At 52.9% G+C, this 21,965-nt stretch overlaps 7 protein-coding genes across 7 annotated transcripts; 4 read left to right on the top strand and 3 right to left on the bottom strand.

Moving 5' to 3' along the window:
* Positions 1–1,051: 1,051 nt before the first annotated feature.
* On the top strand, positions 1,052–2,977 carry UMAG_01236 (uncharacterized protein; the record flags this gene model as incomplete). The annotated part of the gene is made up of 1 exon (XM_011388868.1): positions 1,052–2,977. One exon carries the CDS (start codon positions 1,052–1,054, stop codon positions 2,975–2,977), a length of 1,926 nt encoding a protein of 641 aa, XP_011387170.1.
* Positions 2,978–3,485: 508 nt separating this feature from the next.
* UMAG_01235 (uncharacterized protein) lies at positions 3,486–5,210 on the top strand (the record flags this gene model as incomplete). The annotated part of the gene is made up of 1 exon (XM_011388867.1): positions 3,486–5,210. The coding sequence occupies one exon, from the start codon at positions 3,486–3,488 to the stop codon at positions 5,208–5,210; it is 1,725 nt and encodes a 574-aa protein (XP_011387169.1).
* A 217-nt stretch (positions 5,211–5,427) lies between these two features.
* On the bottom strand, positions 5,428–6,753 carry UMAG_01234 (uncharacterized protein; the record flags this gene model as incomplete). Its single annotated transcript, XM_011388866.1, has 1 exon — positions 5,428–6,753. One exon carries the CDS (start codon positions 6,751–6,753, stop codon positions 5,428–5,430), a length of 1,326 nt encoding a protein of 441 aa, XP_011387168.1.
* A 1,269-nt stretch (positions 6,754–8,022) lies between these two features.
* Positions 8,023–9,501, top strand: UMAG_01233 (putative phosphoglycerate dehydrogenase; the record flags this gene model as incomplete). The annotated part of the gene is made up of 1 exon (XM_011388865.1): positions 8,023–9,501. The coding sequence occupies one exon, from the start codon at positions 8,023–8,025 to the stop codon at positions 9,499–9,501; it is 1,479 nt and encodes a 492-aa protein (XP_011387167.1).
* A 790-nt stretch (positions 9,502–10,291) lies between these two features.
* UMAG_01232 (uncharacterized protein) lies at positions 10,292–11,965 on the top strand (the record flags this gene model as incomplete). The annotated part of the gene is made up of 1 exon (XM_011388864.1): positions 10,292–11,965. One exon carries the CDS (start codon positions 10,292–10,294, stop codon positions 11,963–11,965), a length of 1,674 nt encoding a protein of 557 aa, XP_011387166.1.
* Positions 11,966–12,224: 259 nt separating this feature from the next.
* On the bottom strand, positions 12,225–13,649 carry UMAG_01231 (dolichyl-phosphate beta-glucosyltransferase; the record flags this gene model as incomplete). Its single annotated transcript, XM_011388863.1, has 1 exon — positions 12,225–13,649. The coding sequence occupies one exon, from the start codon at positions 13,647–13,649 to the stop codon at positions 12,225–12,227; it is 1,425 nt and encodes a 474-aa protein (XP_011387165.1).
* Positions 13,650–14,598: 949 nt separating this feature from the next.
* UMAG_01230 (lysophospholipase) lies at positions 14,599–20,250 on the bottom strand (the record flags this gene model as incomplete). Its single annotated transcript, XM_011388862.1, has 1 exon — positions 14,599–20,250. One exon carries the CDS (start codon positions 20,248–20,250, stop codon positions 14,599–14,601), a length of 5,652 nt encoding a protein of 1,883 aa, XP_011387164.1.
* Between the last annotated feature and the right edge of the window lie 1,715 nt (positions 20,251–21,965).

The following is a 21,965-nucleotide window of genomic DNA, read 5'->3' as shown; positions in this document are numbered from 1 at the left end:
TCCGCTCATGACTATGCCATTCTACTCTATGCCACTCTCTGCTCCAAAAACACGCACAAAATCTCTAAGCCCCTCCGACCAAGTTCGCCCTCCTTCGGCGAGCAGCCAAGTGCGTTGTAGAGCAAAAAAGCACATGCCATCGACTCTATGCCACCAACTTCATGGCCGAGGCTGCATTTCAATACAAAATTCCCACTCGTTTCGTCAAGCCCAAATAGACACAAGCTATTGGCCTAGCAGCACTCAACCCTCCTTCTTACCAGTCTTATCTGTCCCAATTTACCTCGAGCTATTTCACTCGCTGCGAAGTCACGCCTCGGCAATCTCGTCTTTGCCGTTATGAAAATTTTCCTTCCCGGCTAAGCGTCACTCGCTGGTTGAATGCACGATGCTTTGATTGCGGCTGAGGCCTGTGGTGAGACCTGAAAGCTCGATGAGGCTCCCTTCCCTCCGGAAAAGGGGGGCTGGATGAGCGCAAGGGCGAGCGACATAGGGAGGGGGTACAGACAGGTAAAATTCGAGCGCTAGGCAATGGCCAGCCTAACCATGACGAGAAAGATGATGGAGGAGAAGAATTAAATAGATACATGAAAAACACTGGCACATGAAAGTGGGAGGCGAGCTCCGCTCGCTCAGATGCTCTCGCCCTGCCGTACGAGACGCATTGTTGCTGGCCTTTGGGCTTCATCAGACTCCCAAACAGCGTATGGCAGCCTCATCAAACCAAAACCCTGATGGCTCAGTTGCAACCAATCAATCACTCCTGCCAGGCGAATATCCGGAAGCCCGTACTCACGCCATATTGGTGCGTCGAGAAGACACTTTTAGCAAAGTTCACCTCAGGAGCATCATTCCGTCTGACGGAGGCCGATTGATCATGACATGCCTTGTGGTCCCCACCAGAGGGCTTATTAGCCGAAAGTCCCCCGGCGCCAGTCCACTCTGCTCTGTTGACCTTGAAATATTGGAAACCTCCTCGAAGACAAATAGAGACAGTTAGACCCGCCTTCTCTTTGAAACCTCAGCTCTTTCTTCGATATTCGTGCCTATCATGGTGTCATTGACGTCGACGACCAAAGCCTGCTTGCTCGCAGCCTTCTGGAGTTTCTCCTGGATATCATGTTTGCCGACTCCGCCTTCGAAACTGGTGGAGAATACGGCCTTTGATCTGAACGAGCTACCTCGAGATGTTGAAGAAGCAGAAAGTTCAGCATTGCATTCCTCAACCCTGGAGCCTACTGATCGTACTGGAAGCTCTAGCACACCTGGTCATGCATTTGCCACTCAGCCTCACCAGTCGGCGCACTTCAGACCATACTGGCATCTGTCCGAAGCTTCCACCAGCAGCTCCAGGCCACTGGGGCATTCATTTGGCTGGCAGTATGCTGACATGCCGACTGTCCAGTATCACCCTGTCCTGTTGCAACCTCAATGGCAGCCAACCAGCTTTGCCGCTGGTCCTTACTGGCCTCATGACCAGTCGTTCAACGCTGAACATGTGAATCAACCCGGGGCTGTACAAATGCAAGCATTTGTTCAGCAACCCGCTCCAACGCTCGGAACAGAGCACGCGCCAGCCGTGACGTTCGCACAGCCAAGAACTTGGAAGTCCTCTGCTGAACCTGGCGAACTCAGCTCGGGCGGTGCGTATGGTGAACTTCGTGCGCAACATTCGCCCTCGGTGACCACCAGTAATATCCTTGTGTCTGGACCCTCGGGTAATCCTCGAGACAGAGCGGACACTGATCCTCTTCTGGTTAGATCCCCGGAGACCGATGGCAATGTGCCCCTCTTACCTGTTAAAAAGCTCCGCTACGAGCCCAGAAAACGTCACGATTTGCCAAAAGCAGCTGCATCTTCAAGAGCAATTGTTGCAGGAGAACTTGCAGCTCAGAACCGACATTATGACCCTAAAGATCTGCGACCGCTCTCAGGTTCCTACTTTCGCTTCTCTCAACGGAACGATCCTAAAGTGACTCGTCTGATCAATGAACTTAGGCTGCCCGCATCAGCTGATGACGCCGATGGCACACGAGCAAATCGAGCTTATTTGCAAAGGAGTAGATTTCCAGCCAATCCCGACACATTCTTCCGTACATTCTTCTGGAGCCGAAAAATAGCGAAACAGATCCTTCTTCAAGACGACGACGAGGCCAGATACATTCTTGTTTTCCCTCTCACCACCGCAAAAACAATCTCACGCAACAGATACGGCTCAGGTGTTGCTGCCTGGGAAATTGGTAGACCCGATCCAGCTGGTTCTCTGAACATGTACTTCTATGGCTTCCATTCTTTCTCTCTTGAAGACTTTTCGCGTCTCGATACACACCAAGCGGCAACGCGTAAAAGCTACTACTTCGTCGCACAACGCCCCAGTGAAGCTAACCATCAGGATGGTACAAAGCTTGGTATCATTGAAGCCGATACTGATGATAGCATCACACCCGGACTGGGAATCGCTCCAGATCTCCAGCAACATCCGGAAATCCGGGCTCTGATCGAGTCTGGCCAACTACAACGTGCTATTTCGAGCAGTGACCATATTTCTGGCAGACATTTTTATGTTGCTCAACAGTCCACCGTCGAAAATCTGGCGCCGATGAGGAGATGGTTGAGGGCGGCGGGTCTTCCTCCTGGAACTCTCACTCCGCTCACTCTCAGTCCAAGACAGATCGAAAATCTGCCTCTGATTTCGGCAGCTCGATTTCGTAGGGGGCTGGCAGTTAAGATCGTTACGGAGGAAAATGGTGAGATGTACATGCTGGATTTTTCCCGCGAAGTCCCGTGGCTCGGCTGGAACCATAGGGGTGTGATGGTCGTATGGAAATTTGGGCCCGAGGTTGGTAGAGCACGGCGGCTTCTCATCAACAAGGGCTTTTTCTTGATACAGCGTCACCTGTTTGATCAGATGAACCCTCACACAGTTCCTGGTCTTCGCGACTCAAGGTTTCAGTACAGTATGACCAACCTTCCATAGTATGGTCCTTGCTTGCAATCAATCGATGATTCGTTTTTACAGATCCGCCATTCGGCTTGCGGGATAGATACCATGATCTTCTGAATGTGCGAGGGCTGACAGAGGAGTCCCGCGCCATTCACATGACAGTGTGAAGACATGTATAATGTGATGTCACGGAATGAGACAGCCCATCTAGCTCGTCATCAGCGGTAACGAGCCCGTCTATTTCGGCATCAGAACCGGCAGTTAATCGGCTCAAATATATCCCGGTAGTCGCTTGCCACTATAATTCAATATAGCCTCGAATGTCGGCAGTTGCAAATGAATCTGAGAGGAAGTCTAGTCGTCTCATGCACTCGTATGGCACTCTGAACGCTGAAAACATTACCAGAACGCTGCCTGCTCGCGCTGCGGATGGCGGAAGTCTGCTCGACAGCATCTTAAGAGGTGCCCCAAAAAATCAAAACTTCTTACTACCTTTTATCACCTGACCGGTATAACGCAAAGGCTCTAAATGGTGTTAAGCATGACGACTGCGAGCCTTCATTGGACATTGGTCTCCATGATCCTCGCTTATGCTGTCTTGTTGCTTCTTCCGGTCCGTTGCGGCTCAAGTCCTCCTTTTGAAGACACCGAATGGTTGCAGCAATACTTGTGGGACTTTGTCCAGGATTCGAATCATGACTTGCACCAAATTCTGCCACTCCGAGCATCTCCTAATCATGTCCAAGAACAAAATGCGCGTATGGGAAGTGCAGACCCCTATCACGCTCCAACTTTTCAGCCTTTTACCACTCCATCTGTGCCTCTGCATCCTCCGCCCAACCAGGCTCAAATCCATTCGGCACTTGGGATCAGCCATCCAGCGTCTCTTTCCGATTCCGTTCTCGTTTCATCTAGAGCAACAGATCATCACTCAAGTGGTTATGTGGAGCCCTCGACCGGTGCATGGGCTGCTCGATATAGCCCTTCGATGCACTCTCAGTTCGATCCGCTTGCTTCGAGATCAGAATTTGACACCACTCCAGAACTAGGCTCAGATCAACACGTGAACAACAATGTACATCCGACTTCCCAACAAGACACTTCATCCGAGGAACAAACCAGTTCTGGATCTTCGTATGAAGCACTTCCTGACGTCTACGTTGATCCCAGACTCTACTCGGACATCCTCTATCGTACGGTCTACCATCCAGACCTTTCAGTTGACGAGTTCATAGCTAATTTGCTGTCCAGGCCGTATGACGGAGGGCAGACGAACCACAAGACCGCACAAGTGCAGCGAATCGATCCGCTAGTCAGTTCTACCGACCCAGACTCAGTTGCAATCAACACGTTTTGGCACAAAAAAAGCGCCAAAATGATGCTTATGCCGCACCCAACAGGACCGAAACGCCTTTTAGTCAGCTATGTCCGCACGTCCTGGTTCCTAGCCTATGGAAACGGACCTGGATATGTCGGAGTGTGGCAACTCGGAGAGCCGCAACTGTTGTCTGCATTTGATTCACAGAGGCCTCTTACGAGCCTTTTTTTGCACGGTTTCTACTCTGCAAGGGTCGCCCAGTACCGAAATCTTGGAGAGCAGCCTGAACATGCCGGAAGCTACTGGATCACAGTGCGACGATCCCTAAAGATGCCTACATTGGGTATGAAACTCAGAATCATCGGGATGAGCGACGAGGAGATCCAAAGGGTCGACGACAAGATACAAGGTGAGGAACGCTGGGTCAATCCTACTGTCCTCGAAGGCTCTGCTTCGAACCCATCCCAATATGATGCAAATGCACTGCTGAGTACTTATCCGGTCGACCAAGCTTTTCATATTTATAACTACAAAGAGACCCCGGAGGTATTTGACTTGGTGCGGAAGTTACATGAGGAGGCAGGCCTCCCTGAAACAGCATTTGCACCAATCGAGCTCACTGAAGACGAAATGTATCAACTGGGTGAGAAGATGGGACAAGCTTTCCGCTCCAGGCGTCAAGTAAAAATCTGGACGCTCGACACAGGGGAGACTTACATGCTCGCTTATCACCAGACTCTGGCCTGGCTGAAACAACATACGAGGCAGGTTCTGTCGATTTGGAAATTCGGAAGGACCATGATCTCAGGCCATAGAGTGGCAGCACGGGAACTTGATGCGATCGGGCTCTTCCATATTTCGTTGAACAGCTGGAGAAAGTTGAACGAACGCAACATTCCGGGTCTGAGGGACTCCCATTTTCATTTTGCTCAAAGACATCTGCCCTAAGTTAACAAATTTCAGCGCAGCCCGTAGCCCAGCGTGCATGGCTCTCTCGCACATCCGTGCTTATCCGTGGGTCCCTTTCTTTGAGTCACGAATTGTGAATCGTGAATCACGAAAGTCACTGTAGATTGAAATTCCAAATAGCCTTTGATACAGCTCCTCAGACGTTGAATGTGTCCAACTCGGATGTTTATGTCCAGTTTGGAAGTTTGTGTTACAGCTAGGTGTTTATCAACAAGATGCTGTTCTCTCTAGCCCAGGTGCGCAGGACAGCCAGGTCAAGTGCGACTTGTTTCCTGAAAGGAGCCTGGAAAGAGACAACCAGATCGAGCCCTGCCACATTCTTCAGCTTCTCCCTGGTAAAATCACATATCTGAGCGGCAAGCAGAATGTGGGCTCCTGTGAGTTCTGGTCGCGATGCCTCGACGGATTTGGGATGGAAAACAAGCCGAATCTCAACCTGTCGTGGCCGAACCATGTTTTGTCTTCCAACGAGCTCGGCGATGAAGAATGAGACCTGGCCGGCGCTACCACTAATCATTTCCTCTAGATAATCAGCCGGATTGGCCTCGCTCATGTCTACTGTCACTCTTCGAATATTGGGCAGTAGCAGTACTGACCCAGCAAACAGAGAACTTCGACCAAGGAACAAGACTGAATCACCGACTCGAAACTCGAAGTGCCGGATTTTATCCTGATGGAAAAGCAATATCTGCTTCAGAAGTAGCTCGTTGAGGTTGTCCAGCTTTCCTATCTTTATTCTTTGAACATTGCAGGTAGCCAGTTCGGCAAAGTCGGGACATTGGCGAACAGTATCTTCGAGCGAAGTTGGAAGAATGTCGGTCAGCACGCCATCAAGCTTGACGTTGTGGATCACATCGGCATTTCTAACCAGCGCCTTTATACGATCTCCAATGGAGGCCCAATTAGCTGACCTGGGCCTGATATTGAGCCAACGCTTCTCCCAGAAGTGTCTTCGATGAAGTGCGTTCCAGACCCTGCAGACCAAGAGGATGTCCGCTTCACTGAAACTGCCAGATCTGCGAACAGGATGGCGCACGGCGAGCATGATACCCAACTGAAGCTCAGCTGGAAGCGGCTCAGTAACGAAAGCGCTCCTGGCATGATTAAGTATCAGCCTTGAGGTCGAGAAAGCTCTATGAGCCAGGCGAATGGGAAGCCTGTGCGGATTCTCCCATTGCCAGCCCTCGTAGACAAGAGGTCTACGAGTGCGCAGAAGAGTCCGAGCGAGCCAACCCGGGCTTTCTCTATCAATTTTTGAGGCGAATAAATCTTCGGATAGAGTTGAATCCGGAGAGCGTGAATGAGTCGGTGTGTTCACCTGACTAGGACGGTGAGCTTGCAGAACGACAGTACGAGCAGGAAAGCTCAGCGTATGGAGGAACTCGATAGGACCAGCGAGACCCCCAACTCCGGATTGATTACAGAGCGTTTTTGGTCGGCGAGTCCCACCTGAGCTGTTGGTAAGCTTACAGGCAGCCCACAAAAATGGCGCCCAGCGGAGAAGACGAGAAATACCGCTCATGTCTAGTAATACTGGATGATGGTGGTGTGGTGATGAGGCATAGAAAATTCCTTGAGCCAATGGGGGATAAGAAAGATGGGACTCAGGAGGGGAGGGAGAGTTTGTGTCAGAGAGCTCATCGCGTTCTATTGTTTGGTTTGCCGCGCACCCACCCTGATCGACGAATAGAATCGTGAATTGGCTCTACCATTAATACAGCGCTACGCTCGGATCGCTTCCAGATACGATAATGTCATCAGAGCCCACCTCGGGGTGTCTGGGCCGAGGCATGTGCAAAAGCATACTTGGGAGTCGAGCTGGTAGATGGAAGCAACTCGTGCGATACCTCATGGTCTCTTTGAACAGCAATTTTGGTAACACAAACGGGCATAGTACACCATCACGAGTAGGGATCGTGCAGAGCTTGCAAGGCGCAACCTGACAGATGGTGAGTGGCCAAACGCAATCGTGCATCACGAATCATGAATCAGAATCACGAATCACAGTCGTGAGTCGTGAGTCACGAGTTGGGCGGCGTGGCGCACGTGGCGATTTTCGCACTGTGTTGTGTTAGACCATACACCGATCGTTCAAATCGAGATAAAGCATAGGATTCTAGTTCCCGATCTTTGATGCCAAGATGCCTGCGACGAAGAAAGGCGTGATAGGGATGCAAAAATCTGCAAGTCTGAAGACAACGTGCAGATTCTGCTGTGAACGCTCGAGTCACTTGCTTGCCACCAGAACAACTTTTTTGATTCCTTGCTTAGCTAGCCATTCCACTTGTTTGACATATGCGTTGTCACCGCAAAATCCTTCGTCTTTCGCATTGCCCTAGCAGACCAGCTTCGTCTATTCAGCATCGAAGTTTGGTGGCCTCACTCGTACCTATTACTGTCGAATTCGTGGGAGGGCAAGCCAAAAGTGCACGGGCAAGGCGAAAGCAAGCAAGCCTCGCACACTCACACTAGTCGTGAGTTGGTCTGTGAATCTGAGGGATTCGCGACTTGATAATTTTTGGTCATTTTGGAAGAACCCGTTTAGATCAGAGTCACACACACAGTTACCTGCCTATACAGATCTCATTCACGATTGGTTCTTCTGCGTGAGAGGAGGCGAATTGCGCCTGTAGAGGCAGGCTCAAGCACATTCGTGATTCTTCTGCAGCTGGACATAAGCGCTTAACTTTGCTCAGCACACGGACTTTACACTTTCTCCTCTCACCACCATCTCTACCTTCTCTATTGGACATCGGACTTTCCTCGTCCATATCCATTCCCACACAAGAAAATGTCAGAGACACACGGACAAGCTTTTCACCGAGCTGGCTTCTCGCCGCCCGCCCACGCTGGCTCCTTCTCCGCCATGATGGCAGCGCAGGCGGGTGCTCAACGTCTGTCTAATGGCACCTCGATTCACTCTTCCACTTCGCCTCCCGCTTCCTTCTCGCCAACTGGCGCTCGAGTCCGCGCTGCCTCACAGTCGGTACCGCTTTCCGCTCCGCGTCTCTTGACGCCGTTCGACACGGGTGACATCCGCATCCTCTTGCTCGAGAACGTCTCGCAGGGTGCAGTCAAGATGCTAAAGGAGCAGGGCTACCAGGTCGACTTCCACACCAAGGCTTGGAGCGAGGAGGAGCTCATCCAGAACATCGGGCAGTACCACGCCATCGGCATCCGCAGCAAAACCAAGCTCACCGCCAAAGTGTTCCGCGCTGCGCACAAGCTGCTCGTTGTGGGCTGCTTCTGCATTGGTACCAATCAGGTCGACCTCGAGGCGGCGGCCAAGGCTGGTGTTGCTGTCTTCAACTCTCCCTTTGCTAATTCGCGATCCGTAGCCGAGCTCGTGATCGGTGAGATGATCAGCCTTTCGCGACAGCTGGGCGATCGTGTTAATGAGATGCGATCTGGAACCTGGAACAAGGTGTCCAAGGGCTGCTACGAGGTTCGAGGCAAAATCCTTGGTATTGTCGGCTACGGCCACATTGGATCACAGCTCTCTGTTCTCGCCGAGGCCATGGGCATGCACGTCATCTACTACGACGTTGTGCCGCTCATGCCTCTCGGATCTGCCAGGCAAGTATCCACTCTCAACGAGCTGCTCAGCACCGCCGACTTTGTCTCGTTGCACGTACCCGAGCTGCCCGAGACCAAGAACATGATCCGCAAAGAGCAGATCGAGGCGATGAAGAAGGGTGCCTACCTCATCAACAACGCAAGAGGTAGCGTTGTCGACATTCCTGCTCTCGTTGAGGGTCTCCGATCCGGCCACTTGGCTGGTGCCGCCGTCGATGTGTTCCCTAAGGAGCCCGCTGCCTCGGGGCCCGGTACCTTCTCAAACGAGCTCAATAGCTGGGCTTCGGAGCTTTGCCAGATGCCCAATGTAATGCTGACTCCACACATCGGAGGCAGTACCGAGGAGGCGCAACGAATGATCGGTATCGAGGTCTCAGACGCCTTGATCCGCTACATCAACTACGGTGGTTCGGTGGGTGCCGTCAACTTCCCCGAGGTCGACCTCCGTGCAATCACCGAAGCGGATTCGCGTGTGATTCGTATTTGCTACGTCCATCAGAACCAGCCCGGTTCTCTGCGCGCGGTCAACGAGATCCTTGGATCATTCAACGTCGACAAGCAACACTCGGATTCCTACAAAGCAACTGCATACCTTTTGGCCGACATCAGTGGTGTGTCCGAAAACGACATCCGCGAGATTTACGATCGTATCTCCAAGACCGATGCCAACATTCTGACCCGTCTACTGTCGTGATTTAAAGCACGCTAACGCGAATGATTCTCTTGCTAGCATTTGTGTCTGCATCCTGTACATAATTGCGTTGCGTTCAACATGCACGTCTCTGCGCACAAATTGTCTACGAAAGAAGGTGTGACGGAACACATTCAGAGCACAAGCGTGAGAAGGGACAGGAAGAGCGAGACAGGACGTCGGAAGCTGCTTTGACCCGTAACTAAGTTAGCATCAAGGCGTCTGGGCAGCAAGGTTGCTGATCAAGCGCACTGAGCCCGCATTAGGCTGCCTGAGCCCGAATTGGGATTCGCCTCTCTGCCTTAGCTCTTCTCTCTCTCGCACTGAGCCACTACATATTCGGCGGTGACAGCATCATTCGACGGAAAGATATCTGTCGTGCTTTCGTCTAATCCATCACAATTATCACCAAATCACGAATCGTGAATCGTGAAAATTGAATTAAGGTGGCTGAAACAATCGCGAATCACGAGAGTGCGACTCTCATTTTTGTAGATCTGTTTCCCGATTTGCGATTCCTCGATTGATCTCGATGTGGACCTTTCCGTTATCAGGTCGAATATGCAGGGCGTGCATGCCGTCGGCAAGGTGAATTACCGACGTGGCCAGCTCAGCTTGCCTCAACTTACTTGAGCTTATCGGATCAACCCCATCCGCTTTGTGTCCCACACACCATCAGATCGACACCCATCTGCCTCGAACACGCCCCGTCCTTCTAGACACCGCGCAACCGTAGAAGCAACACCAAGACACGTGCAACACCACCACACATACACACGCGCGAAAGACAGCCATGGGATCATCCGCATCCAAGCCCGTCGCTGACAAACCGGCTTATCTATCGTCGAGCTCGTCGAGCAACAGCGAGACTTTGAACGAGAAGGCCAAGTACACGGTCAGATCTGACACATCTCGCACACATGCTCAAGGCTCAAGCATCATTAACCACCATGCGGCTGATCGCCTCGCGCGCATTCAGGCCGAGACTCTTCAGCGCTTTGGCGGGGCTGCGGCCGCCTCAAGCTCGATCGTTGAACGTCAAGCCGGTATCTCGCTCCAAGCCATCCCTGACTGGCAGGACTCAGCGCTGGCGACTCAGTCGGCGCGATTGGCACAGATGACGCTACACAATGCCGCTATCAGTGCCAGCCTGCACAAGCGTGATGTGGAGATCTCGTGCGCACACATCTTCTCGCACGCCATCCCCTACGAAGTCAAACCCGTAGTCAACCAGAAGAGCTCGGGTCGATGTTGGTTGTTCGCCACTTGCAACGTCATCCGTCACCAAGCAGCCAAAGTGCTTGAGCTGGACGAATTCGAACTTTCGCAGAGCTATCTTAGCTTCTGGGACAAGTTGGAGAAATCCAACTACTTCCTCGAAAACATGATTGAGCTCGCCGACGAAGCACTCGACCAGCGTGTAGTGGGATTCCTCAAGACAGCTCCTACCAACGACGGCGGTCAGTGGGACATGGTTGCCAACCTCCTCGAGAAGTATGGTGTGGTGCCTAAGTCTGTGTTCCCCGAAAGCTACAACTCGAGCTACTCGACTCAGATCAACTGGCTCGTCACGCTCAAGCTGCGCGAGTACACGCTTGAGCTGCGACAGATCAAGAAAGACGTTGAGCGCAAATTCGGCAACTTGGCTCATCAGGAACATGGATCGATCAGCACGCACGAGATCCGGTACGCTGTACGACAGGCACAGCGTGCACGCAAGGAGGAGCAGATGGAAGAAGTCTACCGTCTGCTTGTCATCTCGCTCGGAACTCCGCCTCAACCCGATCAAGAGTTCAGCTACAACTACCGCAACAAGAATGGCAAGTTTGTCACGATCCGCTCGACGCCAAAACGCTTCTTGGCCGAGTACACGGGCACGTTCGATCACAAGACGCGTTGCTCGCTCATCCACGATCCGCGCCATCCCGCTGACAGGCTGATCACCGTCGAGCGTCTCGGCAACGTCTGGGAAGGTACCCCGATCAGCTACGTCAACACCACTGTGGACGTGATGCGCGCGGCGGTCGTCAACTCGATCAAAGCGGGACACCCGGTCTTCTTCGGATGTGACGTGGGCCAATTCTCCGATAAGACATCTGGCATCATGGATCCCGCGCTGTTTGGCTACCAAGACGCCTTCAACATCAGCCTCGGCCTGACCAAGGCACAGCGGATCGAGCTGGGCGAATCATCCATGACGCACGCTATGGTGATCACTGCGGTGCACATCGATGAGCGCACAGGTAAAGTGGAGAGGTACCGCGTCGAGAACTCGTGGGGCGAAGCGGGTGTCGGTAACGATAAGGGCTTCATGGTCATGAGCGACAAGTGGTTCCAAGAGTTCAACTACCAGGTCGTCGTAGACCGCAAGTTCATGCCTAAACATCTCTGGGCCCTCTACACAACCGGCGTCGATGCTAACACTATTCGCCTCCCGCCTTACGACCCGCTCGGCGCGCTCGCGTAGCGCGTTCTTCCACTCCACTCTTCTTGGATTCGTCTCTTTGCTGACTCGTATCTCTTCGTTCATAATGCAATGTTACGTGCGTCACCAGCGCGTAGTGAGCAAGCAGGGACATGGCGTGAAGAGACAGGCTGAGCATACATCTGGCAGAAGGAACAAGAATTTTGACCATGAGGCTGTATTGCGTTTAGGGAGACTGGCATTGTGTGGAGAGTGTATCATTGTATTTTTGGATGGATGGTGGTGGTGGGGAGGTGGATGCTCACAGTGCCGCAGGCGGAGTCTTCCATCTACCGAGAGTGTAATTGGCACGGATAACGATCAGATCCAAGGCCATGCGAATTGAATCTTTGAGCAAATCGATCTTGCTACCCGTAACTTCCTGCCAATCGACGCTCACCTCTGCAATCGGAATCGGTAGGCCCTTCAACGCGTTTGTGTTGTCTTGCACTTCTTCGGCGGCAAGCAGGGTGAGGTCAGGATTTGAGGCTTGTAAGGCAAGCTGTGAGCTCGTCTGCGCGAGGATGAGCAATTCGACGTCAAAAATCCAGCCGTCGATGTGACTTGCTGGGAATACAAGCTGTGCCGTGGGTCGCGTGAAGAGCTTGAATCCACACTGGGTGTCTTTGATCTCGGGCTGCACAGGGAGTGACACCACTCTACATCCCTTTGCTTGCCTCTTGTTTTGAGTTTCGCTTCGAGCGGTGAGCTTCTTCATCAAGCCTCCAAGCGTCGGAGGACGAAGTAAAAGTATGAGGAACAAGTGGAAACTGTGCATGAGAAAGTTTCGCACAAAACTGCGTTTCACCACGGCGTCGGATGTCACCATGTGCGCTCGGCTGCCTACAGCTACACCGTGTCCCTTGGGCGTGAGGACGCAGGATAAGGTGTGGCATAGTTTGGATATGTCACGGAACGAGGTGGCTCCGTCAGCATCGGCGAACAGGATCAGATGACCTCGTGAGTGGAGTACGCCGTGTCGAACGGCTCCACCTTTACCTCGGTTCGAAACGAGGCGGACTACTCGAATGGTCGAAGCAGCACTGGTGGAAGGGTGGGAACGCGCAAAATCCAGCGCAACTTGGTGCGTGTCGTCCTTGCTACCATCGTCGACGATGATAATCTCGTAGCTCGAGAGCGCATCGTGCAGTGCAGCATGCACTCGGGTGGTTGATGCATTTCCGTTGGCTTGCAAATCGCTGCCATGAGCAAAAGTGCCCTTTCCGTGTTCGTGCGGCAAACCCTCCACCAAACTCCTCTTACTCTTCTTCAATTCATCCAAAAACTCCACCGTCTCTTCCAACATCACCGGCAATCTCTCCTTTTCGTTGTACGCCGGCACCACTACACTCAGCTGCACCGCTCCATTCTCCTTTTCATTCTCTCTTAAATCATCTAACAGACTTGCTAGTGGCTTCGGCTCTGTGCTTGTTGTGGATAGATACGTCAGCTCAGAGCGCGAGCTGCTCTTAGTCACCGGTGTGAGAAGGACGATCAAGAGGTAAAACGTCGATGCTCCCAGTGCGACAAGTGTCATCAGGACAAGCGTAATCTGAGGATAATAGTGGTAGAGAGCGATCGGGATGGCCGAGAGGAAGGAGTAGACGGTGCCATCAAGTAAAGTGGAAGGCCCGGCAGAGGCGGCGGAACCGGCAACTGCGGCTCCTGCACAGCATGCGGCACCCATACTACAGAGAAGCTCGATGAGCTATTGCCACGATATGCTGGCTGCAGCTCGAGCGGCAGTGTTGAGGGCCGGTTCAGGATGAGAGGCGAGACACGTGTCCCGGTCAGCCGCTATGCGCGATCCGACGAAGTAAATACCGAGTCACAGTATATTTCAACAACGACGCAGCATGGGCTGATGGACACGCAGATGCGCACTGCTGAGCTGTCGAGGTGCTCCAGAGACGATCGTCCAAGCTGAGTCCCGTTTGGATGGAACCGTGGAGTTCAATCCTCGATCGAAAGAATTGTTGGAGTGGATAAGCGGTAGAAGAGCAATCTAGCAAATGCTCGACATCGAATGGTGCTGATGCCGAGGCCTCAACGTAGTCACGAAAACAAAGAGATGATGATGTGCTAACGTAAGAAGCGCAACTCTCCAGGTTGCGTGGGTTTGTAGCCTACCAGAAGATGATTTGACACGCGGTGGGGTAATTCACGATCCACGAATGGGATGAAGCACGGAAGGCACGGATCACCGGCGTTGTGACCAAGACCCTGGCTAACTTCGTGCTTCACGCTCGTCACGCATGGCTTCGTGCTTTTTTCCCTGAGTGTTTGATTTTACATTCGTGATTCACGATTCGTGATTGACACGCAAGCACGAACACGCACGACGGAACGTGAAACACGGAAGAGTCGTCGACGTGTCAGACTTGGCCATTCGCGAATGGGCGAATCAAAACCGCACATCGAACGAAAAATGAGATTAGAAATAGCGTCCCAAAAAACACCACACCATGTGGAGGATCTCAAAGTCACCATTCAGGATTGATGATCTATCCTTAGCTTGCTTTGCGAAGCTGTGTTACATGCTGACAACTGCAAGTCGTGGTGATAGAAAGAATGTCTTTAATGACTCTCAAATTGCATGAGATGAATAGTGCAGAGTGATCACGACTCTAGAGACGCTAGATGCTGTTGCGACGAGCGCTGATCCCCGCCTTTCTCCTCGTTCTTCTTCGCTTCTTTCTGATCTTTCTGACTCCCCCACCGACCCCACTTTCGTCGTCGGTGTACACTTCGTACTCTTCATACTCGTCGCCATCCTCCCAGTCGTCTTCAAAATCTTCCCTCTCTGTTCCAGACGGCAATTTCCCTTCTGCATCCCAACCATCGAGTAACTCCACCGCCGCCTTGTAACCCTTTTCATAAATCATGTCGAAGCGTCCGAATGCGAGCGTTCCAAATTCTTCCACAGGCATTCGCATATAGAAGCATCCTTTCACCTTCTTGGCTTCTTCGAGCGTCTTGACCGACGACACATAGGTCAGACGGCCTTGAATGTCTGGAATCGAAGGTATCTTGCTGGCGTCTGACCACGGGTTCCATCGATTCAGAAGCACCCACCAGCCAGACAACGTATCGCCGTATGCACGTGGGCTCGTATCGTCGATGGATCCGACGTCGACCGCAAACACGGACCGTGCACCCATGGCCAGCATCACAGTCACCGGCAAATTGTCAACGTAGCCTCCGTCGACAAGCATGTTTCCTTCGTCGACCAGCGGCGGGATGAGACCGGCCAGTGTCATGGATCCGCGAATGTAGCGCCAGGCATAGCCGCTCGTGTGTACCTCCATGCGAGACCAGGTGATGTTGGTCGTGTTGCAGAAAAACGGAATCCACATATCCTCAATATGCGTCTCTTGGATCGCTTTGAATACGCCACGGTTGAACTCGTGCCCCGTGGTGTACGAGACCACTGGATAGGTGAGATCCGAGGCAAAACGCCACAGAGACGCCATACGGCCTGCAAAGCGTTTGGCGCGACCAAACGTTGACACCATCTCGGCCTCTCTCGCGTACAGTCCGCCCACGAGCGAGCCAATCGATGTACCACCCACCATGTCGATCGGAATTCCACGCTCTTCAAGCGCACGGATGACACCCAAGTGAGCACAGCCACGCGCACCACCACCCCCGAGCACCAGTCCGATGCTCATACCGCACAATCGACGTGCCAGCCTTGCAAAATCGGATGCATGGTGGGGCCGACCAGATGCAGAGAGTGGCGTCATGGTCTTGCGGTATCGCTGCAGCGACGTCTCAAGCTTCTGCTTCAGGTTGCGCAGCGCCTTGACCGCCTTTGGGTCACCTCCCGTGGATATGGCTGCGCCGGCATGCGATCCGGTCAAGCCCGGCATCTCTACATGGTGGTGCGCATGCACCCACGGGCGGTTCTTGAGCCACTCGCGCGTCGAACCAGGTGGGACGCTTCTCTCGGGATGCAACAGTACGAGCTCTTTGCGCGCTGTGGTCTTGACACTCATCAGCAGTCGTTCGTACTCGCCCATCGCTGGCTCATCGCCGAATCCGACCATGAGTACGCAGTCGGCCTGCCGGATCGAAGTTTGCGACCAGGCTGACGAAACGGGGGTGTCAACCACATACACAACCAAGCGATACTTTTGCTCCAAGTCGGCGAGCCAGCCCGCCAGCTTGAGCTTGCCCATCCGGCTAAAGGCATGTCGTCCCAGCACGCCCATGACACTGCTCTGATCCAAGAAAATCGCTCTGCCACCGATGGTGTCGTCGAAGGCGGTCTGCAGCTTAGCTGCAAAGTCAATCACGGGCACCTGGCGTGTTACGGGAACAATGGCCACCGTCTTGAGGTTGAGATTGTTGCGACCAAGGTCTGGCAGGCCCGGAATAGGCGCGCCAAGCGCAGCACCTTCCTGTTTGCTCCTCACGAGCTCTGTGCGCACTCGACGCGCAATGATACGTGAGATTTGAATAGTGATGGCTGGGTGACGCACCGAGATGGCGTTGAACAGCGTCGAAGGCATCTTGGCCAGCTCCGAATCACGGATGGCATGGAGCGTCGTGCGTCTGCGCGAGTTGGTGATCACGTCGAGCTCGCCAACACTGTCACCTTGTCCGTACTCGTTATGCACCTCAATACCGTTAGTTTTCTCGGTAATTGCTCGCAATCGTCCGTTAATAACAATGAAAAAGCTGTCAGATGGATCATCCTCACGATAGATTACCTGCCCTGCATTGACTTGCTGCCAGTCGAGCGACGAATCAATGTGAAGGATCAGCGGAGGCAGCAGACTCAACAGACGCTTGCACAGCGTCAGCAGCACGATCGGCCGACGTTCCATGATGCGCTCGAGAGCGTGCGCAGGTAAAAAGCCCACATACACATCCGTCTTGGCTGTGATGTCGACGTAGCTTGCAGTACCTAGGAGACTGGAGAGGTAGCCTGCAATGCCTCCACGACCGACGGTAAAGATGGAGCGCTTGCCGTCCTTGGAGCGCTGACTACTTTGCTGTGAGGGCTTGCCGCGGAGAGGTTGCTGTTGATGCAGTGAAGGGTGCAAGACCGGCTGCTTTGCTGTGAATGCCATATTGGAATTGGTGGCATCTGGATGACGCGGCATCGTAGTGGCACCACTTCCGCTGGAAACATGGCTTGGTTTGCGTCTGCTACTGCTACCAGCGCCACCAGTGCCGTCCAAAGCATTGCCCACCTTTGCTGATTCTGTGGGTTTTTTGCGCAAGCCGGCCGGCGTGCCATACGAGGTGGACGATGAAGAACCTTCACGCATAGCAGGTCGATGTACCGAGCCCGAATTGCCATCGCCATTGCTGCTAATGCGATCTGCTTCGGTGCCTCTGCGTTGAGGTAGTGACACATCAGCTTCACGCAGATTTCTTTCATCGAGGAGACCCGCTCGCAGCGAAGCAGATGACGAATCTTTACGATGCGAGCCTGGTCTGTTTTGTCTTGAAGAGCCACTGCTAGCATCAGTCTTCGCCGATTTGTGATTCATGTTGGGCTTCAAACGATCTTCTTCCTCCAATTCATTGGCCTCGGCAGGCAGTAGAACGTCCAAAAAGCCGTCGATGACATAGAACAGTCCGGCACGACTCTCCCCCGCCTTGACGAGGGTACTTCCGGCAGGGAAGAACTTGATCTCGACCTCGTTCTCGAAATCCGAGGGATGAAAACCCGAATGGCCGTGCCCAGCCATGGAACTGTTGGTACCCGTGATGCTCGACTCTTCTTCCGCCATAGCAGCATCGAGCATGCTAAGCGAGCCAAAAGCCGACTTGAACACGGAGCGCTGCAGAAGAGAATCCTGCGCATTAATGTGAGGGCTAGCCTGGTAGCTTGGAGCAAGCGGTGAGTGCGCAGCCTGAGCGAGGCCGATACTCTTCGCGATGCAGTCCATGACCTCGTTTTTTATGTCAAAATGAGGCAGGCCAATGTTTGCAAAGGGACGATCAGTGCCAATGGCTTCGCCTTGATGGTACATGGTGGAACTGCCTTTGCGTATTGGAATTGGCGAGGCACCTGAAAGCGGACTTGTGCCGTCAGTGGAATCATCCACAGGATGCGGCAAGGGACCGTGAAAAGGCTCGAGCTTGGAGACAGAGCGTGGCTTGGCCCGTGGTGTTGGCTGCGCCGAGTGCATGTCGAAGCCGGTCGTGTACCAGCCATCTTGGCTGAGACTGGCCATGCTGAGCAAGTCGCCTGGTCCAACCATGTTGCGAGCCGTGGGTGTTTTGAGAGGTGGATCTGGATGTCCCCATGGCGTCCTGGCTGCAGAGATGCGCGAGGATGTTGGTTTTTGGTTGGATTGTTTGGAGCTCGTCGTCAGTGACGGCAAATCTGAGGCAATCCTGACCTTGGGCGGACTGCTGGTGGCGGCATCCTTCGTGTCATCTTTGGATCCTGGCACAGGCGTGGAGCTGCGTTGACTGATCGATGTCCATTCCTGGAAATCGCGGAAATAGTCATCATCAACCGTTGTTTCGCGTTTCGAATTTGGCTGTGGAAGGAAGCGATGGCGGAGTTTGTCCATGCCGCCCTTCTCGTAAAATTCAGAGGGAAGCGGGAAGCAGGCGAGATCGTTGATTGACTTTTCAGTTCGCATGACCTCCTTGGTAAGACCGAGGTACTTATGGGCGGTGTGGAAGGTGACGCGCGAGAGACGGGCCAGAATGACCTGAACTATGTGCGCAGCAGCGTTGGGAAACTTTTTGGTAAGACGCTTGAAGGCTTCGGCAGGGATGACGGCAAGGGTGGTGTCGACAGTGGCGCGTGCTACGGTACCTGCACCTTGTCGAGGAAGGTAGTCGGCCTGTGGGTGGTAATGACCGTGTGCGCTGCTACTCATTGCGCTGAGGATCGATCCAGGTGTGTTGGGGCCACCAGCAGCTTCGTGCAGAGCGTGAATAGACGTCGCTCTGCCGCGAAAATAAGGGGAGTGCGTGGATCCCGGCAGGCTCGAAATTGGTGTACCTGCGGGCGAAGGGTGGTAGGATGGCGCGAAGTGAGAAAAGGGAGCGGCGGCCTGTGCAGGAGGCATTTGAAGATCGGGTGCATGGTATAAAGAACTGGTGACGCCGTCGTCGTTCTGCTCTAGTGGATCCATGATGGTACTCGTGTCACCATCCTGAACCGTCGCAGATGCGGTGCCAGAGGACGCGGTTCGGGCGTGAGACGATTTGGAAGTGGAGCGGACAGCGGCGGAACCTCCGAGGCGTTCTACAGCACCTTCGGTGGAAATGGCAGCGGGTACATTGCGGAGGGCAGCTGCGTTAAGCTGAAGCTGAGCAGCGGTTTGAGATGGTGGGTTGAAGGCCGAGGAATAGGGTGAAGTAGGGGCAGTAGCGTTGTTGCCACGACCTAGATGGTTGGCTGCGCTGGAGTTGTTGAGACGATCCATGGCGGGATAGGCAGGATGGGGAGGAGCGAGATGAGGGTCATCATGGTCATCGAACGAAAGCTTGACATCCTCGGTGAAGAGGCTGAGAATGGTAAAGAGACTGCTGAGCGTGCCTCCGCTCTCGACTTCGTTGAGCAACTGGTAGCCACTGTCATCTTCGTCTTCGACCGAGTCCTGTCCCACTGCACTTGCAGTGGCAGACGGAAGAGGCGCATAAACCTGAACATGGCCGTCGATGACAATGTAAAAGGAAAAATCTGTGTCGAGGGATAGGCTATCACCAGCAACGAGCCTACGCGTTTGCAAATGGCGAGCGAGTTCGTGAAAAACAGGCTTTTCGAGGAAACCAAAGATGCGGATGGCTTGAAGAAAGTCGTCCAGGTAGTTGTGAAAGCTGCCGCGGTCGTTGTCTCCGCCGGGTGAGGCGACGTCAGGGTTGAGGTTGAAGCCCTCGTCTCGAGTGATAGGAACCTCGCGGAGGCGCTCATACTTGTTGAGATGACGGTAGCGAAGCCAGATGAAAGCGGATATCAACGAAGTGAGAAAGAGGAGAGCAAGGGACGGAAAGTTGAGTTGGAGCGTCAAACTGTAGTGAAGAATGGCATAGACCAGACTTGGGACCGTAATGGTGGAAAAAGTGGCCAGGATGCGGATGAGGTTGAGCGAGGCAAGTACGACGCGGAGGAGGCCATCGAACAATGCGATGAGAGGGTTTCGTTCGTCTGCGTAAGAAGCGGTTGCTGCAGTAGCCGTAGTGGCTGCTGGCTCATCAACAGAAGCAGCCAGCGAGCTCGATGCACTTGTAGCAGCCGATACGGCGGCTGCGGCGGCTGAAGCGACTGACGACCAGGAGGCCGGTGAGGCCACAGGGACCTGTGACATCTGGCCACGCTAGCAGGAGAACACAGGATGTTGGCGAGAAGATATGGGGACAGCGGAGATGTGGTCGTGGTACAGGGACAAGCTTGACAAGCTTGTACGATGATCTGAGACTAGCGTCACCCTCCCAGAAAGTGACAAAAGAGTTGAAAGCTAAGCGTGAAGCTCGATCTTTGATGATTCACGATCGTGATTGGATTCGTGATTCAAGATTCACGATTCGTGCACATTCACGATTGGTTCGAGCGCTTCGTGGTCGTACAAGTTTTCTTTGCCGACACCAAACGGTGAACGGAACAGAATCACGAATCACGAATATGGCATCTTATGAAATACAGTCGTGAGTAGTTAAGTTAACAAGGGAAATAAAATTCACGATTAACGATTCACGATTCACGATTGGATAGCCCCTGTCCACAAATCTGTGATGAGTGTGGCAGCAGAGCGCTTTCGCCTTCCAGAACGTTCGGAATCGAGATCCAACCACGAACAGGCACGAGGTTTGCTCAACAATCAGAATTGCATTCGTGCATCTGTGAATGTCGTCGCTGTGCATAGTTTCGCATAACTACGTTAACTACACAGAGCACCCTTTTCTCTTCTCAACAAGCTTTCATTCAGCATCCTTGAAATGTAGGAAAGATGAATGGGAACAACCGATGCTTCGGATTTCAGCTTCATTAATATCGAAAGATTGTGGATGCCTTGAGGAAATGCTAGATGCTGTGGCACGGCCGTAAAAGGCGGTGCGCTTGACCATGTCTGGTGTCAACTCCGCTATAGGGGGGCTGAACCAACCATCAACGAACCATGACCCTGCTGGCAGTTTTTCTTCCCGGACTGCAGTGCCACAGATAGGGCAAAACGTATACGCTTCAGGGTCAATCAGATCAAACAAAGGAAGGTCAGAAATACGTATACTTCGGACCGCCTTGGTGACGCCGAGAAGGCGAAAAGCTGCCCCGGTCTGCCTTATCACTACCTGCCATCAGCCCGCCAAAGGAAAGTAAGGAGCGTGGAAAGCAAATGGTGGTAGTCAAGACGGCAAACGAGACATACTTTCATTTGTAGAAATGCGGGGGTGACGAGGTTTTTGGTCGGCAATCTAAAACACGAATCGTGAATAAGCAGAGTAAACGTACGTCTGTCTACTCACACTCAGCACTCACGCACGACTCACAGACTCACAACTCGTGACTGTCTATGGTCGGTCATGCGTGGATCGTGGTGTACACGCACGAGGGAAAAAAGACCTAAATAATGTGTTACGACCTCAAAGGCAACAACATTGATTTTTACACAAACATGAAAACAACCACGAACCACGAACCACGAACCACGAACCACGAACCACGAACCACGAACCATGAATCGTGAATCGTGAATCGTGAATCGTGAATCGTGAATCGTGAATCGTGAATCGTGAATCGTGAATCGTGAATGACGCAGCATCTCCAAGCGTCACAGGCTTTGTGGGGTGCAAAATTATAAACACCGACGCATAGAGAAAAAAAAACCGGAGCGAGACACGAGATGCAAGATCCTCATCAGGGCCTGAGGTTGTCATCAACTAACCAGCCATGATGGTGACCCCTAAAACTCTCACAATCGTGAATGCTCAAATCAAACTTGTCCTTTTCTCAAACTCGTGCTTTGTCGCACAAATAGTGAATCAACGGTTGGTTACAGACCCTGAAAATTCAAATCGACCATTGACG

The sequence above is a fragment of the Mycosarcoma maydis genome, chromosome 2 (genome assembly GCF_000328475.2).
Source record: "Mycosarcoma maydis chromosome 2, whole genome shotgun sequence".
Lineage (NCBI taxonomy): Eukaryota > Fungi > Basidiomycota > Ustilaginomycetes > Ustilaginales > Mycosarcoma > Mycosarcoma maydis.
This window is presented reverse-complemented; position numbering and strand designations above follow the sequence as displayed.